Source organism: Zonotrichia leucophrys, chromosome 5 (assembly GCF_028769735.1).
Source record: "Zonotrichia leucophrys gambelii isolate GWCS_2022_RI chromosome 5, RI_Zleu_2.0, whole genome shotgun sequence".
NCBI classification, from domain to species: domain Eukaryota; kingdom Metazoa; phylum Chordata; class Aves; order Passeriformes; family Passerellidae; genus Zonotrichia; species Zonotrichia leucophrys.
The window spans coordinates 15111932-15131449 of record NC_088175.1 but is presented as its reverse complement, the minus strand read 5'-3'; the positions used below and the strand labels follow the sequence as shown (position 1 = coordinate 15131449).

Below are 19518 nucleotides of genomic sequence, written 5' to 3'. Positions count from 1 at the left end.
TCTCCAATTTGAAGACCAGGATGTTGCACAGGACCATGCCAAAGGCCTTACAGAAATCTAAATAGCTGATATCAGACATTCTTCCCTTGCTGACCATTGTTTTCACTCCATCACAAAAGGCAACCAAATTGGTCAGGTAAGATCTGCCCTTAGACAAAAAACCCTTAAATCTGATATAACTGAAACAAAGGCCCACCCTGCAGAGAGATTCAAGCTTTAGTGCAAAATAAGTACAGCCCTATTGTCATTTCTGACTCAGATGCCTCAATTCTCTACACAGAATGAAACTGGAAGAATTTCCTTCCCATTTCCTTCACAACTTAGTATTTCCTGATGGGCAAAGTTTTGAGAAGCATAGTTTTCCCCTAAACATTGTGTGGAAAAGAATAGTTTCCTATTTAGAGTTTTGAATTCCACTACAGAAAAAGGACATACAAATATTTAATTATTTGATTAAAAAAACCACCAAAACCCTGGTTCAGGCACTATTAAAAAACCCTCCAAAATCCTAAAGTAAAGGAAAACTTAGACAAGACATAAGACACTACAACACTCAAATCTTGCAGAAAAATTCAAAACAGGAGCTAAACTGCAATCCTTAGATTGCAGAATTCAAGTTTTAGATTGACAGATAGCAGAAAATAGGAGACATTTTCTATTTTTCACTGCAAGGCAGTTTTCTTACTTTTGAGAGTATTTGTATCTTACCTTTCCTAGAAAAGCCATAGCATGGGAATTGCCAGCATTGGCTGCTTGATTGAAGTATTCAAATGCTCGCTGTAGAAAAGAAAGCAAGTGTTTTAATCACCATCACTATGATTTGAGTAACTTTTCTTGCAAATGGAGTAGAGGCAGGTAGATTTGTTTGCCAGATTACCACATTCTTCTGGGAGTAAAGTTACCAATCCCACCTAATTTAATATATGTGACAGGGTTTTTCGCTTATATAATTGAAATATTAAGCAGCAATCCCTCTAACCAGTGTATTCCAAAAAACTGAAGAGGAAAAACCCAACAAACTGTAACTGTTACTATGCTATGTTAATAGCTACACAGGTAAATCTTACTTTCTTATGGTAGCATCAAATCCTATTTAGAATAGGCGAGATGGGCCAATTCCTATTCTACTTTTACACAGAAATTGGTTATACTCCTTCTGACCACTCACTATCATCTCTGAACCCTCCTAAAACAGTCATCTGGAAGTATTTTAAATATGATGACTAATAAATAATTCCTGTATTCAGGACTACACATCCTTAGCTCTCAATTTTTCCATATATAGTTCAAGATGAGGTTAGCTATTTTAACTTCCATAATCAAGGTAACCAGCTTGCCTTACATCTGCACAAGTTCTATTTTCTATGCACACTTAATATCTTTAGTATTTAAAGTTAGTGTTTTGTCTACAGAAGCAAAATGTTCTTGCAAGCCACCAACTTCACTATCATCACTAATGCAGGCCCAGTGCATCATGAAGTTTGTACCACATTTACAAAAGCTCAGCCAGCTCCAGTACTACTTGATAAGGCTTTACTTTTGACATTCTCATTTTTAAGATGGTTAATCTTAAACTAGTTATGTAAAAAAATCAGTTCCATCTTCTAGTCCCATAAAGATTTTTATTGAACAAGGCTACTGAAATTGTTACATACCACACAGTGGTACTTACACACTTTTGCACCACTTTCTCAGTCATATTTTCTCCCCCTCTGCCTAGCATAATATGCATCAGAGATATAGAGAAAAGGTACCTGATGATTTTGCTCTACTCCTCTTCCCCCATGCAAGTGCAACTGTCCAAGGCCAACCTAAAATAAATTTACATTGTAAATAAATCACTTTTCCCTTGGGACTTCGTTTTCTAGCAATACAGATACAGGTGAGCTAATTACATGCACAAAGGTACACAATAGGAGAGTTAAAGATGCCACAAAGTTTGAAGGCACAGATTTGATTCAATAACTACAGTACAGTTCCTACTTTTTCACACTAGCCTAAATGGAAATTTATCCTAGACAGAAGCAACATACTGTCCTAGATGTAAAGTAGTAACTGTTCATTTGAATCCTGCCTACCTAAGTGTTAAGTGATACATGACCAGGTTGGCTTGGGACAATTTGCCTCTGTTAGCATCCTCCCCTCCTGGACTGTGTGTAGAAGAGACCCAGTCTGCAGCATGCAGAAGTCATGCAAGAGCAGGACCAGTGAGAAATTGAAATCCCTTGTCAAGGCCCATATTTTGATCTAGCCTTCCTGCACAACATCTGAACTTATCCTTGAAAGAGTCTGGCTGGCTTCTAGTGAAAACCAAGATCTCATTCCTAAGATGCTAAAGTTGTTTTCAAAAAAGTTTGCATTTTCTGTCGAAGTTCTACCTTAAACACACTAAAACATAAGTCCTTCACATAAAAACTAAGGGAGAAACAGGAAACAGCTTGATTTTGGATGAAGAGAACACTAACGTGCCAATGTCTTTCCATATTTCATAAAGCTGTTCCTGTAATTCTTGAAAATGTCCCAATATCATCAGGGGAACTGAATCTTACCTGTGCTTGTACATCTCCCTTCTCTGCTAAAAACTGATAATACTGGATCAAGTCTTCTTCTAGCATACCACTTGCCATTCCTGGATTTTCTACTTCATCTGCTAAGCGAATTCGCTGAACCACTGTGCCACCAGTCAAGGAAATGTCACTAGCAACTGGAAAACAGATGAGACAAATTTTCAGACAGTTTTTTTCAATACAGAAGTTACACCATAACTTAGTAAAACCAGATGCCTACAGAGCTTCAAGCTGTTACTCAAGAAAGAATTAATTACTTTGGTACCCTCCAAGACATTTCAATACAGATAAAAATAGCATATCATAATGCAGAGCCATAACTTGTTTAATATCAGAAATTCTCTATTTATACTATTAGCTCTGGAAGTACTTTAGTATCTTCTAGTTGAAGGGTGAAGAAGGACACAGAAGGTCAAGAATGGTACCCCAGTAAAAAGTTGTTACCGTGATTAGCTACAAGTCGGTAGTGAGTGAGAGCAGATTCACAGCTCTGAAGGACTCCTATCCCGGCCCAGTACCGGTAACCCTAGAAAGGAAATGACAAATATGGGACTATCAATTACTTGAGAATACACTGCCTGCAATGTTACAAACTTCTTTCACATTACTTGATCAAGATTTGACAAGACAATAGGCTGGACAAAGGCCACGAGTCCTTTGTAGCTACATAAAAAAACCAATGACTGACACTATTAAAGGTTAAACATGGCCAGTATAGTTCAGATAGTACTCAAGAAAAAGCAAATAAGTAGAATGATGCTTAAGAGTGAACCTGTAAAGCCTTTTATTTACATACTGCACTTGGTCTTAAATACCACAATACTGACTAAAACAGCATTTTCTATAATCTCTTTCATAGTTCTCATTTGATTACAAAAATTTTAAGTCTGATAATTCTGATTTTAGTCAAGAGATTTAAACATACAAATTCCATCTAAATTCATAGTGGTGCATAGCTTAAAATGAGCAGACTCATCCTTGAATTAAAAAAGAATAATGGGGAAGATACTACTGCCCACTCAATGCAAGCAAAATGATGTAGTATTTGGATGGGGTATTCATATGAAAGAAAATCTTAACACTGAAAACGCAGAAGTACAAAAACACTCTTGCATGTTTAAAGTTATTAACCATGTTACTTACCAAGATCATATGAGCGATCAGATTTCCTCCTAGAGCTCCAAAAGTGTAATACACCAGGGCCTTAAAATAAAAATAATTCGTTATTTAACATCAGTCCCCAAGAGAAAACAAAGGGCCACACACTGAAAATTTCTAAATTACCTTAGCTTGACTCGAATTGACTCCTAGGCCAGACGCATATAGAAATCCAAGTGCCTAGAAATACAAAAGCACACATTTTAAAAAACCACAGATTAATTCTCCTGGAATACATGGGCACAGAGATTCAAAGCTGCAAAGAGTATGCCAAGCTCTACCTTCAGTTTGGTCTGCCTATATGTATGCTCTTCCCTGCCCCTTTCCAAGTATGAAGTTTCAAAATCATTCAGTTGCTTAGGATGCTAACATAAATTAGTGTTTCACCAGAATTCAGACAAGTGAATCAAATGCAAGGAGCAAACTACTACTTCCCAGAATATCAAGTGTAGATCCAAAGGTCCCAAACAGTCAAAGTATCCCAGTCTAAAGACCCTCTAGTGAAGCTAAGCAGTATCTGTCAGGTTATTCATGTACCCAGTTTGCCTCAGACACCAGTGTAAACATCTGTGAACCACAGCCTTGCACAGAAGACTCGTACTGTTTGATTGACAGATCTTATAAATCCACAGTTTTGCATCTGCTCCACCACTGGTTACTTGCAACTATAAATATAAACAATCAGAATGCTCTGAGCTATTTATCTGATGTTCTTTCAGAAGTTATTTTTGTTCTTAAGATTTACATAGTTATTGATCTACCTATCACACCTGTTACAGCTGGTAGCTCAGAATAGAAACTAGTAGCACAGAACTAGTGTATAAATAAAGATGTCTATGTTTCAGTGTTCTACAACTATTCTAGGCTATCTGAAAGCATACACAAAAATTATCTCATGCAGACAGTATTGAATTTTAGATCAATAAAAGTCAAGTTCATCACTGAGAGATAAAGTCTGTAGAGAAAACATGCTCCTACTTTCTATGGTAAATAGATACTCCACCATTAAACAGGGAGCAGCTGTAGATTTGGTAGCCAAAGAGAAGAGAAAGTTAATAGCTCCTTAAGAAGCTAACATTTCCAAAACAAGTGATAACTAAACAATAAGTATATGCAGGTATGGGGATATTAAAATCATTAACACTCATATTTTATGACATTTTGTAACAGTAAGCATGAATAATTCTGTGTTCAAAGCCACAGGGACAAAGCAAGTCCCAATCCACTAAATACATGTCAAGTTTCCTAGGAGTTTTTATTTCCTAGATTATAAACTGGTGTCATCTCAGATAAAACTGCAAATAAAAAGTCACAACACTGCACAAAAAAACACATAAAAAGTACAGTTTCAGAAGGTTTGTTGGCTGGAGTCACCTACACATACTTGTTTTTTTGACTTCTACATCCAATGTTGTCAGTCATGTAACAGGGGAAAAAATTTAAAAGACCAGTACCATCTCATATTACTGGTAGTTGAGCATTTTAAAACTCAAACAGAAGATGTGTTTGTGCTTACTTTGAGGGTACAGGTGCCATCTATAAAAGCACCCTAGAGGAAGTACAATCTAAAACACTGTATTTATAGATTATATTATTTCATTTATAAACCTATAGGAGCATCTGTAGGATCTAAGGATATACATACCATTTGTCCTTTAGGAGAACCCTCTTCCGTTAGTTTTTCAAATAGTTCTTTTGATGATTGGATGTTCTGCTTCAGGTAATCCCCAAACAACAAAGCATAAGACACTTTCTCCATGGCCTTGGTATGATTCATGTCAGCTGCTTTCAGAAGATACTGATATGCTCTTAAGAGAAAACAATTTCTTTGTCAACTTGGAGCAATGTAGCAAATTCCATTTATAAACCTGAAGATTCTGGAGAGGGTTTTGTTCCTCTGTTTTAGCCTTTATTTTCCAAAAATGCATCTACCTACAATCGTTTGTTCCAGCTACAAATCATCAACATAAGCAACAACACATGATTTAGTTAACGGACAAGCTGAATTTTAATGTTTGCTCTACTCCATAGGCAAAGCAGTATGCATTTCCTCTCCTCTAAGACATACAAGAAATGTAAGCTCAAATGATAATTTTGTAGCAACAATTTTTACTTCTGTACTAGGTGTCCAGTAGAACCACTCCTGTAACAGTCTTGTATATCACAGTAAAGAGAAGCAGCCTGAAAAAGACGATGTATTCTCTACAATCTGAGTACAAAACCACTCCAGTGAAAACACCAAGCCTTGGGCCCAAGATAACAGAATATGTGATCAATTCTGTGCTGAAAAAGTCATGCTAACAAACAGGGGGATCTCTGGATACTTCTCTTTCTATTCCACTCTCAGAACTGGTAGCCCTTCAAAGTAATTTCACAGCAATTAAAAACCTCCTAACCTTACACACAGGGTTACACAGTATCAGCAAGCCTGCCCCAGCTTAGCCTCAGGGACCTTTGAGAGCACTGCAAGATTTTCATTTACCTCTCCTCCTTTCAATTCCCAGGCATGTTCTTGTTCTTTAGGACAGACTGAGGCATACCTGGTTCCTCAGAGAAGTTCATCTTCTAAGAAAGTTTAAGGTGTACAAGAGAACTAATACCTAATATTGTTTTAGAATTCTTACACTATTTTATTCTAAAAATGCTACTCAGAAACCAAAAGGCATTGCCTCTCTTTGTCTTTGCCAAGGTGCAAACAACTTTAGATGTTCCTCACTTTCCCTGACAAAGTAGAAATACACTCCCTTATTCCCACAAATTAATCTAAAATAGTTATAGTCCTCACATATTAATCAGCAGAAGTCACCACTTACTGAGGAACTTGTCAACATGAATAGGAGGAAGATCTAAATTAACATAGCAACTCTAAATTACAGTGGTAAGTCCAGAGCTATTTAATCAGTAATTGGATGCCTTCAGAAAATAAAGTAGAATGAACAGAACACTAATTTCTAATTGTTTTATTTGTCTACAAGCATTACCCTCTTCTTTCTATGAAAATTAATCATTAGAATTATAATGATTTGTTAATTTTAAGTTTAATACTATTTTTATGGTGACCAAAACCATCAGAAAGCAGGAGAAAAAACAGAGCAGGACAAGAGATGCCAATTTTTCCCACTTCATCTTTGAAGCAGAATGAGAACCAGACTGCAAGAAGCATGTGAAAAGGGCAATTATCTCATAACACATTCTCAGTTTTTTTCCTGGCCAGTTGCCATCTATAAACTGGAGCTAGAGAACTGCAGCATCACCTTGCATTAAGTCAATGTTTTGATGACACCCACTCTCCAGAAATTAATCTTACACAATTTTTACTGCATTCAAAGGAATGCAGGCATAATTTTTTTTCTAAATACCCTGTATTTACTATCTCTCTTCTATCACTGCATGGTTTGATGTTGAGTCCAATAAAGCTCAAAATCTCAGGACAGCTCATTCAAGTTCTTTGAGTTAAGCAAAAGTGACCAGCCATATCATCCTTCTCCTGTGGGGGCAGATGAGGTATACTTACACTTTCTTCTGAGCCTTTTTACTACTTTCATTAAGGATTTTCATTCCAATCTGATATACATCCTCAGCTTCTTGCATCTGCCTTCTCTTATTAGATTGCTCTTCAGCTAAAAAAAAAAAAGTGTACATTAAGAACTCAAATTATACCACTGAAGACTATCCTCTCAAAATTCCTTTTCATTCTAAAGGGTAAGTACAGCCAGAAACTTGCTTTTGAAGACAAACAAAGTGATTACAAAAGGCTCTCTAATGGATGTGTTTGGTATATTAGCAGATGATTTCTTCTTGTGTGATGTCTCATGCATAAGCTTGCTGATAAAATGTTCTTTTTATTCCTTGCTCAAAAGCAAGCTGTGCAGGTTGCTCCTTCAGAAGGACATTTCCTAGAGAAGGGTTGCCTTTGTGCAACAAATCAGGAAGTATAATGGGCAACACTGTCAAACCTCTATCCTCCTACAGCCTCAGAAACAGTTATATAGATGCCTCCATTGCACAATTTCCAAATCAGGTCTGGGAATTGGCATTTTTTAAAACGTCTTCCATCATGAAAACTTTGCCTTTATAACTACTGTTTATTATGGTATTAAGTGGCCATCCTGAAATCAAGAGCATTAAGAGGACTGGAAACACGAGCCTAAAAAAGCATTCCTTGAACAAGAACAAGCCAAAAGGTTGCTTACATTCACAGAAGCCCCACTTCTGATCTTTCTTGTAATCATAGGTTGTTGCACACCACAGCCTGCCATCTTCCCGCCCATCGGCAGTGCACTCTGCATATTCCTTCTCCATAAACAAAAATGGAAAGTGGCAAGGTTCACCATCTGCAGTGCCTCCAATAGCTGTCAAAACTGAAAAGACACACCCAGCAATTACTCTCCTTTATTCCTAAATTTAAATCATATGTTACAAACAGAAAAGTGCTCCTATGTTGATTTTAGGCACAATCACGACACAACACCACACATGACAAAATGCTATATTGAAAGTACTGGAGTATCAGCAGGGAGTACACTTGAACACACAACTATATGAAAAGATTTAAGTGAAATCACTATGATGTAGATGAAAGGATTCTCACCACTATGAGTTTGGTAATTTTCTACTCCTGAAAATACTAAGATTAAAATCATTATTTCATTTTGCCAATATATTTAGATGCATTCAAAATGGCTTTGAACAACACAATTTATCATTTCTCATGCACTAAAACTTCAAATGTTACTGATTCCAATATCACAATATTTTAAAATAAAAATCAATCTTCTATGAAGACTAAGAATTCTCTCTCTAGGTTTTCAAGATGGAATTATTTCAGTTAGACTTTTATAAAAGCTTTCCTCTTTCACTAAGCTAAATCAAACAGTTGGGTTCAGCTTAATTTGAAAACATTTGCAAAATCATGCAACTGACAATGTCAATTATAGAGTTTTTTCAAGTTAACTCTAATTTTTGTAGTTACAGAGAAAATTAGTTCTTTGAGGGTTTATAATTGAAAGGTCTAAAGACTATACTAATTCAAATATTTCATGCTGATTTTTTGAAGCAAAAGAAAGTCTTCAGGTATAGCTGGACCTGTTCAAACTGCTCTTCGTAACTTGACACAGGTTCCACCACATCACTCCAAGTTAATTACATCAGAAGAGAGAAACTCTTATTTTCAGTAACTGCGCTCAAAAATCATGTGTTAATATGCAACTAGCCCGGAATAATTTCAGACATTTGTTACCTACAAAGTAATATACAAGCTCCTGCTAAGGGTTCATGTAACTACAACTTATGGGAACTCTCACCACTGTCCTTTGAACAAGCTCCAAGTCCAGGAGCACTCCTTGAGAACTCTTGGTTTTATTTGTACTGTTTTGTACCTTGTCTCCTGTGTGGAAAGCAGTTTTACAGAGGCTCTGCATGAGATGTAGCTGCATACTAAAGTTACGAAATTACTCTGCCCCAATGCACCCCTCTTTGCATTTTTTAAATTCTAAATTCAACCATAATGCTGTTTTTGTTCCCAAATAATAATAGAGACTAATCCCAAGAGCAACACAGCAATGCAATCACAGGTTAATGTTCACAACAGTTATTTATGTACTTAGACATTGATAAATACTAAGTGAGGCAAACAAATTACCCAGAGGATAAATTAGTTTTTGTCAGTCCAAATGCTCCAGAAGCAATTTCCCTCTTTACTATCTCTGAATAAAATACACGGTATTTAATTATATTTGTCCTAATTTACATATGTCTTGTTTCATACTTTAAGCTGCAGGAAACCAATTATAGATTACTTATAAGTACTGGCAATATTACGGTAAGATTCTTCCAAATAAGGAAAGTAAGTGCAACAGGAATTGCCAGCTCTTTATAAACTTGTGAGCAATTTTCAGCAAAAACTGTTAGTATGGAACTTCAGTGTTATAAAACTCTAAAACACAAAATAGCAATAACTAAAGAAATATAATTTTCTTTACACACGATCTCATCACTCATCACAAGAGAGCAGGAAAACTTTCTTAGGAACTTAAAACCCTTACTTGCACTAATTCTAAATAAGTGATTTTTTTCTTCTATATCCTATAAAACATATATGGAAATTTTCAGGATATACTTTTGTTCCATGCAATGTTGTGACCACACACAGTAGCTAAACTGTTTTTAGAAAAGCTTTTATGTCCCTTAATGCAGTCCTGTCACCAGCAGCTCATCTGGAGGTGTAACATCTGTACTTCAGATAGATGCTCAGTAAAAGCGTTTGTAAAGCTGTCCTTTAGCACTTCTCTCTCCTAACATAAAACACATACTTTTTTTTTAGAATTGCTTTTTTAAAATGAAAAACCCCTCAATTCACACTGCTTATTTAATTCCCAAGATGTTCCAAGAACTGTGCAAGTCAAACTTATGGTTTTTGAAAGTCACTTGTAGTATGTTTGATAGGTAGTTAAAAACCTTAGTTCTGAGAAGCCAGTTGGATATATTTTTGTATGAGATTAAAAGTATCTTCAAGTTCACTTTTGAAATAGACTGCACTGACTAAATATGGTGCTTAGCTCACTGTTTTGTGGCAGAAAGATATTTAGTGGATTTTACATACTTTTTTCCTGTACAACACAGCATCAAACAACAACACAGCAATGGTTAAGCCTATTACTGAGTTTCCACAAACTGATATTAGTTCTGCTCTAATAAGGAAACAGCTTAGAAAACACCCAGTCATTACATGATAGAGCTCATTTCATAGCTTCTGCTTTCTTTTGACATTTCAGTATGAGTTGAGAAGACAACTATCATTAGTACAACACAACTGTATTTTTCAGTAATATTGAAGGTTTACTTTCTATGGACAAGTAAAAAAAGAAAAGTCTGCTGCATAGGTTAAGGTACTCAACTGTGCCATCTTGTTATTATCCACTACCAACTGCAAAACAAAAAATCATAACATTATGTAATAAAAAAGCCATATTAGAATTTCCTGGAAATTTTGGCCCAAGACATAAGATATTACTTATATTCAAAAACTTCCTGAAGTTAACATGCAGTTCAGATGCTGCCCTGTGGCTCTCAATGCTGTTCCAGGAAGCTTGTCTTTACATTACTATTTGTTCCTTTTCTGTCAACTGACTCACCAGGCAAACAGCCATGGGATTGAAAAAGACTGATGCAAATTTCTCTTTGTATTGCTGGTGCACATACAGAGCACAGAATCTGTAATTGACTTCTATTTGAAGAAATCAGGGCCTTCTCTATTTGATGGTTAAAGCTTACCAGCAAGACAGAAACAGTAAGAAAAACAGAAAATTCCTTCAAATGCATCTGAAAATAACTATTCATTTCAATTACAGTACCTTTCAAACATTTTGATGCTATTTCTAATGAAAAAGGTAGCAATTACCACTCCATTGCAGAAAGGTTAAGACACTTGTTATTTTATATGTTCAAAATTACTGTTTGTGTTCACCCCCATGCTGGAGTTACTCATCTATGCTGCCACTTGTTCAAAAGTCTGTGAGCAGTTACCTGGACTCTGTACTTCTGCTTCTTCCAAATCCTTATTTAATAGATTTGACATTTCTAGAGAGTTCAACTCTTCCAGCGAATTCTCTTTTTCCTCTTCTTGACTGTGAAAGCTCTCTTCATTCTCTGATTGAGAGTCTGATTTCCCAGATTCAAGGAAGATCTGACCTGCGACCACTCGAGTTCCTGTGGAATGATCCTTTACCTGGTCCTCTGCAGACAAAGTCTGAAGGAAAGCAGCCACATCATTTAGAAGATTAGAGAGAAGCAGCAGCTGGCTTAAAATCCATTTAAAAACTTCTTAAAAGATACAGTTAATTAATTAAACAGTCAAACCAAAACTAAGCTGAGCTACCTCTATCAGCTCTCATTGCCTGTATCCCTTTCAGGTCTTCAAAGAAAAAAATTTCCAACTTGTAACCCAGTATTAATTTCTCTGATGCACACAAAAATTAATGAGACAGCAAGAACTACAGAAAAACTTAAAATCTAAAATCAAATTATTGTTCTGAATTTCAGACCTTTGCTCTCACTCCACAGGTAAATCAGAATGACTAGAAACTTATCTCCTCACCTTTGACTCCAGTGATTCATCTTGATTTCCTTCTTCATCTAGAAGAGACATTATAAGTCAGTAAAATGCTTTTCCATGAGTAACTACCTCAAAAATCAAAGCTTTATTTACAATGCTGTACCGTAGTTCTGAAATATTCTAGTGTACTAAGTTGACTAATACACTTCAGAAAAGCCTTATAACTGTGACGAGGAGGAATCAAATGTTTCAGGGGTGATTCTCTTCCTTAAATTATGCCAACACAACAGTGTGTTCCATAGTGAAAAAAGAGTGTTTTTTCTAAACCCAAGACATAGTCTGAATGGTTCAAGTCCAAGTGAACTACTTAAAAAGGCATTCATGAAGTGAAAAAGGACTGTGGAACATAAGGTGTTTAGTCACCAAATCAGCCTTAGTACCAACAGCTTCAGTAGTGACCAGAAAGTTGTATTCATACCCCCATGCTTATAATTAAACATTGTCCTTTTTAGAATGCCAATTCATTCTGCCTGAGCAGCATATTCAAACCTTTATATAGAGGTTTCTCTTCAAAACTGTGTGGAATTAGTTTGTCTTTAAGATACTCTTCAAGAGATGCAAGTCTTGTTTAACTGTCATCTTTCTTGTCTAAAAGCTATATGATATTTGATTAGAAAGATTGGAAGGGGAAGAAATGATAACCAAGAAAGGCTATTAGGCAGACATTAAAGGAATACGTGTAAAAAGGTGAAGATAATTAGAAAAGCTTATTTATGACAGCTTTATCATTGTTTTTCTGAATTTTTTCTGCAGCAATTGTTCTGTTCCTTTAACTAAAATGGGCTTCAAACAACTTGGTCAGTGCTATCATTTTGATGGGAATAAAATTAACATCACTGAGATGTGACTGTTCAGAGTCATCAGTATCTGATACCACCTCATTTCAGCAAACAGACCTCCCTACGTTTGAAAAAAGATGCCACAGGCCTCCCTCTCTCTCACATTAAAATAAAAGCTCAAAACAAAGAGACCACTTAACAAAGCTGCCACTAACTCCTCCTAGGTTAGAAATCCTCCTTTTTGAGGCTCTGGGGTGCACAATGCCCTGTAGCAGTGGCAAAGCAAAGATGGGCTGGAGACCTGCGCTGTGACTGGAAAAGGTGTCTAAACTGATAGAAACGAATGCCCCGTACATGAGATACATTTAGTATGCTACAGTTAGTCATGAAAGGCTACCTGCACAAACACTTGCAACAGTTTATAGAATTCTGCTGACTCCTGCAAGCACTTAGCAGCAAACAAAACTTGCACAATTTTTATTCTCATGCAAGTAAAGTGACTTACCAGAGATAAACCATCTCTGAAGCAACAAATTCCAAACATGACACTTCATTGGGTCATGTTTCAAAGCCTACTACTATAACCCTTGCAATGAAAGGGTTAATCTTGGAAATTGCTTTCTGGAATCTAGATTCCATATTGTTACTTGAAGTACAACCTTTGGTTGGAACAAGTGAAAAGATGAGGGAGAATTCAACTTTAAGCAGCAACAGCATAACAGAAATTAAGGAAAAATGTGAAGACTTGTAAGTGAAGCTGCAAAACTATGGTGATGAGATGAGTACAACTGAGACATATAAATAACAGCCTGTTGAGGATGGTGAAGAGGATGTAAAGCTCAAAGAGTTTGACTGCCAGCAGTTGTGGAATTAAAAAGGATCTAGAACAGCTGATGTGGGTACGCAGCTGTACTCTACAGGTCTGAAAATGAAAGTGTGTAGAACACTTCAGAAAAACTTGTGGAGACAGCAGGGCACCCCAGATGAAACACACCCTGCAACGAGCAACCAAGACAGCATAAGAACAAACACCAATTTGGAAAAAAAAAAAAACAAAACCACTATGAGGCATAAGGACAAACAAGGCTAGCTGCATTTTTGGCAGAGACCTCAGGGCTTAGCAGCTTGAGGAACCAAACAGATAAGGGTGATTGCAATAAATCATAAGTAGTTCTGCCACTGAACTTTGACACTCCAGATCATGATATGACAATTGGTCTTTAAATTCAGTAAAAGTACACATATATTTAGGATACTTGGTGGTGTTTCTATTTTGAAATTATGAATGAAGTTGTCATTTACCATGTTTCCCATATTACATTCTATTTACCTAAATAACTTTGATCTAGACCAAAGGCTACCTACAAACTTCAGAGCTTGTCAAGATATCCAGACATGCTTCTGGAGAGCAGGAAAACTAAGGGTAGCCTATCCAGTAGCTTGTGTGCTCCTTCTAATATATACAAAGCACTTATAAAGTACCTGCTATTGCAGTAGGTAATATGTTTGGGTTTTTTTGACAGCTATACAGCTAGATTGATTGTTTTTGTCCGTACTAAACCAGCCTATATGCCTGACAGCACTAGAGCTTTCTAACATTTCAGAGAAGGCTTCACTAACTGATTTCAATCTGCAATGGTAGGTTCACTTTATGTCAAAAGACCACACAAAAATAAATATAAATAGGTTATATTGTCTATGCACACATATAAAAGAACAATTCTATTGTAACTTCATATGCAAAAGGTTTACTAAACTGAAAGTCAAGAGACACCTGAGTAACATCAGCTAGAGCTCACTAAGTGTTTGCTCTTTCTTCTTCTAAAGTAAATAAACCTATTTCCATTCTATTGCATCATTTAAATTTTCTCTGAAGAAACCAGCTTTGTTACTGAGAAGTTGTGGTTGAATGATTGTTTTCACACAGTGGTTCCAAAAGGCACTAAAGCAAAACCAAAATATTAATTTTTCTTAGCTTTGAGACTTTTTCTAAGGTAGGCAGATGAGGTTGCAGAGATAATGAAGAGCATGACTAAAGGAGGGATCACTTACAGCCTTGTTGTTTCACAGAACTGCTGACTAACATGCACCCACTTACAGAAGTGTGTTTACTCCTAGGAAACTGTTAAAACTATTCTGAAAGTGTTAATGAAAGGTCCATGAAAGGTCACAGCTGGGCCTAAGAACAGTTTATTAGTCAAGGCTGAGCTATTGAACGAAGTCACAGATGTTATGTTTATGCACCTGTTTCAGAGATTAAAGCTGATAGTTTAGCTTGTTTTTCCACCCTTCAATTATAAAAAGTAAATAAGTTTTTTTTATTAATACCATTTGGATCTGTTACCAAGGCTGTCTATTTCCATAAACCTCCTCTAAAAGGCCAATCTCACAATTTGTAAAACAAGTTAGGGAGTAAAATGATCTACTAAAAGGAAAAGGTAGGCAAAGATACCTGTGGCTCAAGTGTGCAGCTGACAATGTTGTACAGAATGCTTCCCTTATAAACAGTGATGAGCTGTAGACATTGCTGGGTGCTCTCACACCCAGCTAGGACTTTAAAGCACTTCACAGAACCAAAATCTTTTTTCAACCATCCACCAGCTCACATACAACTAAAATCAGCTTTAAGAAGTATTAATTTTTCCTCAATTAGAAAGGCCAGTGTTCAAGCATGCTATGTAAATATAGGAAAAGTGCTCTGGCAGCCTATGCTAAAGAAAAAGATCCTACCATGTGCTGGATAAAGCGCCTACCATTTTGTGGGAATTACTGCTTTCAAGAGAGCACTAAGGGGAGAAGGGTACAAACCAGAAGAGCCATGCAGTGTGATTCAGCAATAACGTCATTAGCTTCAGGGAGTGCAACAGTTCCAAAGTTTTGCCGCGCTAGAAGAACAGATAACTGACATCCCACAAACCTAAAGGGCTGCTACTCCCAGACAAGAAACACCACTAGTTTCAATGTTAAACCGGTCACCCACACTCAGGAAGCAGCCAACAACTCAGTAATGAAGCAGTCTCCCCCAGCTCTGATGAATCCCTAACTGATTATTGCTGTCAGTTTCCTTCTAGCTTTTGCCAAGCTCTTCAAGCCTCAAACACCGTGACAACAAAGCAACCAGTGGGCTTCTGCTGGGAGCAGGGATCTCCCCAGTGGTGTGCTCATCTCAGGGAGTACGCCAGCCAACCCACCGGGGCTGCAGGAATAACATACCTTTTGGACTGTTAATACATAAAACTTTTCTTAATACAGCCGTCATTCCACCTTTATTTCATTCTTCTTTCACTTGTGTTTTTGTGCATGTCTTATGAGGCACATAGCATGTTAGGACAAGAGTATATGAATGTTTAACTTGCAAAAAAATACATGTAAAATGCATGCTCAAAAATCTTTCTCCAGAGAGGGGTGCACGAACAGAAATGGTTTGGCAGTGACTGCTTTAGAGCACCCGTGAGAGATTTTCTGTAGCATTTCTGGCAATTTCTTTCAATGTTGTTTTTGTGCAAGTGACTTTCAATGTCTACTGAAAGAGGAAGCAAATTCTGCTTATCCAGTTCTTGCAGGAAAGAAGAAAATCTAAAGGAAAAAATTACCTCAAACCGCTTCTCATCAATTTTTTCGACTGATATATTCAGCACAGAAACAGACTCAATAGCATAGATGCTATTCCCATTAAAACATGCAGTGAGTTAAGTAAAATCCTTAAGTGGCACCTATTCAGCAAGAATAGTTCCAAAGTATCCTTGGCAGCAAGTAAGTTGTTCCCAGTCACAATCTGTGCAACATATTCATTTTAGTTCAACTACAAGATTGAGATATAGGTCAGCCCTCACCCTGAATAAAAATCTTTTTTCCAGTGTCCTTGCAATTGCTGGCTAACTGGTTACAGAGCTTAGTCTCCAGGAGTTCCTCAGTAGGAACTGAGATTCCCAGCCAGGCAACAAAGCAAAGAGTTTAGGGAATATTTTTCTATGAGGTAAGTAAAAACAGAAAGGTGAGGGAAAACCACTGAGCTCTGTGCTATGGAAGAACAGGTACTGAAGTTCCCTACAGGAATATGAGTGTGCTCCTTTGTCCCACCAGTCAGTGGGACAGCATAAAAACATCTGCCTGTTGCTGAAGTTAGCCATGGAACACGTAGGAGTCAGAGGAAGCATCACTTCCTCTCTTCAGGCAGAATGAGAGGATTTTTACCCCTTAGTTAGTGAACAAGAGGAAACAATCCCACTAATCAAATAATACCAGCAATCACAAAAAGGAGGATTTTTTCAATGTCCCTAATGAGTGATCGGCAGGGGAAGGCCATCACTCCTGCAGTGACCAGAAGACAGCCAGTTTCATCTGGAGAACACACACACGCTTAGCATTTTTTAGCTACTTTTGCCAGTGCTTCTTAATGTCTTTCCTCAGTCCCCATTTTAAATGCCTTCATAATCTGCAGCAATATTACGTTTTAAAAAACACAGTGCCCCTTCCCTTAGGCTTGAATTTTCTTGCATTCAACTCAAGTTCTCAATAAATTGATTTAAACGAAGTTTATTACAATAGAGTTATATTTAAAATACTCAAGTTAAATTTAAAATATTCACTACTAAAAAAAAAAGTCCTCATTAAAAACTCTTCATAAAGTTAGGAAATGTCATGCTTGGACCATTTTTACTCATTCTTCTTAAAATCCCTCCCACCATACTCCCATCCCAGATGACTCTTTGCAGACCAGACATTAGAAACAATTATAGACATTCAAGGAAGCATTTAATACACAGTCCCAAGACTTATACCAGTCTCAAAGACACAAAGTCACACTGCTACTCTGGGAAATCAAAGCATGAAATGAGGACAACTTTCAGCACGATTCTTGTCAAAAACTGGGCAGGAAATGTATTCCTCTCACAGCTTTCTGCCAAATTACGGACTCCCAACATCCTATCCTAATTAACTGTGGACATCAGTAAACAGTCTGACATCACAGTAGCAATTTTAGTTTGTAAACAGCTTCTAACCCTACATCCGTGTACTGTGCTTTCTATGGCTTATTAAGTGTATTAGTTCAATTGAATCTAAATATTTTGCTTATACAAGCTGAATTAAACTATCAGAACTTCATGCTCACAAAACAACTTTGTGACAGTGGACTAACAGTCAAGGGAGGAGAGGTGCATGGAAGCACAGCCACTGATGGACACCCGACTAGCCCTTATCACCTAACTTCCACGTACACAACAGATCTGACACTCACAGCCCCTTTTTTCGTCATATACACTATAAATGAGAGCATATAGTTCCAAAGTTTGGCTGCATCTCTCTGGTTTCATAGAACTTGTGTGTACTCTTTCCATAACTTCAAAAGTGCCCTGCTGGCTTATAAAGCGACCTACAAAGCACATATAATCCAGTAATATTACTTTAAAGTTCAACTTCCTACTGCACACGTGTGAAAACGAACCCCAAAGCACTGAACTTACCTCTAGCGAAAAGGTTAAGTTACTTTCCTGAAACAGTGTAAAAGCAAATCCCCAGCAGCACCGCATATGGCTGTCGTTAAGGTAGTGGCTTCTGGCTTTATAAATAAATGCACTGCACATCCCCCCACCAGCCCATGGTGGAAAGCAGGGTGTGGGAGGTAGAAACCCCAGGAAAGGAAGTAGATGACAACACATGAGAATCAGACAAAAGACAAAACCCGAGCTGCATAACAACAAAACAGGGACGGGAAAAGAAATATTATGGGGACATAAAACAGGACGCATAAATGTTTTCTACGTATCGAGGTGAGAAAAGCGTTCTAATAAGGCTGAAATCAGCATTATCAGCGCCTCAGGGAGAAAATGCGTTCTAGGGAGAAAAAACGCCTCATTTCGGTCTTAAGCAGTACAAGCCCTACGAAGTGGGCTCCCAACGAGCTGCCAAAAGGCAGGCACCGCACTGACCAATGCGCCCACCCCTACCAGGCCTACGGAGCAGCGCCGGTGAGGCCGAGTCCGAGCCAGCCCGGTCCCGCCACCCGCGGCCCCGCAGGTGACAGGAGCGCCGCTCCCCCCGCTCTGCTCCGCTCCGCCGCCTCAGCGCCCCGGCGAGGTCGGCGCTGCCCCCACGCACCCCAAAGCCCCGGCGAGAGCACCGGGTCACCTCCTCCGCTGCCGCCGCCCCCGCGCCCCGCTACAGGCGTCAGGACCCGCACAGACACCCCTGCGCCCCCGTCCCCCGCCGCAGGCCCGGGGGGCAATGTCGCCGCAGCGCTCGGGCCCAGGGGGGCGTAGGGAGGCGGGCCGCGGTACTCACCGGCCGCGGGAAGCGCTCCGACCGCGGGCAGCGCTCCGGCCAACAGCGCGGCCAGGCACAGCAGCAGGGTCACCCAGCGCGCCCACCGCCCCATCCCGCTGGGCTCTGAGGGGCCGCGCCGAGCGCCCCCGACTCCGGCTCTCTCGCCCCGCCCAGCGCGCCGCCGCCACCAATCAGCGACCGCGCTGAAGGCCGACTACGGGCCGCTGGCAGCAGCACACGCAACCCCGGGGAACGGCCGGCTCTACATGGCCCGCTCCGATTGGCTCGGCGGGGGCCCGGCTCGCCCGCCACGCCCTCCCGTTAGCAAATAGCGCCGCACGTGTCTGCGCGAGGGCCGTTGCGCCAGCGGTTCCTTCCGAAACGGCGCCTTCCATTGGCTCGTGCGCCGTTCCTACAGCACCCACAGCTCCTTGCGAGGGCCGCGGCGCCGCCTGGGAGCGTGTGCGCCCGGGGCCCGCGGCGGGGCAGGGACTACGTCACCCACAACTCCCCGCGCCGACCGGCGCAGGGCGCGAGCGCGGCGTCGCTGCCCTGAACCCCGCCCATTCCAGAACGCAGAATTCCGGGGTGTGGGGTACGCCTCGTTGTCTAGGAGTATGGAAACAGCATTAAATTG

The 19518-nt window shown here is 39.1% G+C and overlaps 1 protein-coding gene across 1 annotated transcript in view; it reads right to left on the bottom strand.

Annotated features, from left to right (window-relative positions):
* The window catches only part of SEL1L (SEL1L adaptor subunit of SYVN1 ubiquitin ligase), a 32949-nt gene extending 13869 nt beyond the window's left edge, over window positions 1–19080 (bottom strand). The window contains exons 1-12 of the mRNA XM_064713940.1: window positions 18900–19080; window positions 11821–11858; window positions 11250–11472; window positions 7919–8086; window positions 7240–7345; window positions 5371–5533; window positions 3852–3905; window positions 3711–3770; window positions 3012–3093; window positions 2550–2704; window positions 1755–1811; window positions 709–777 (exon numbers count right to left, since the gene is read on the bottom strand). Of these exons, the coding sequence (XP_064570010.1) occupies window positions 709–777; window positions 1755–1811; window positions 2550–2704; window positions 3012–3093; window positions 3711–3770; window positions 3852–3905; window positions 5371–5533; window positions 7240–7345; window positions 7919–8086; window positions 11250–11472; window positions 11821–11858; window positions 18900–18993 (1269 nt within the window). The 5' untranslated portion in view covers window positions 18994–19080. The remainder of the gene's footprint in view (window positions 1–708; window positions 778–1754; window positions 1812–2549; window positions 2705–3011; window positions 3094–3710; window positions 3771–3851; window positions 3906–5370; window positions 5534–7239; window positions 7346–7918; window positions 8087–11249; window positions 11473–11820; window positions 11859–18899) is intronic.
* Window positions 19081–19518: the final 438 nt, after the last annotated feature.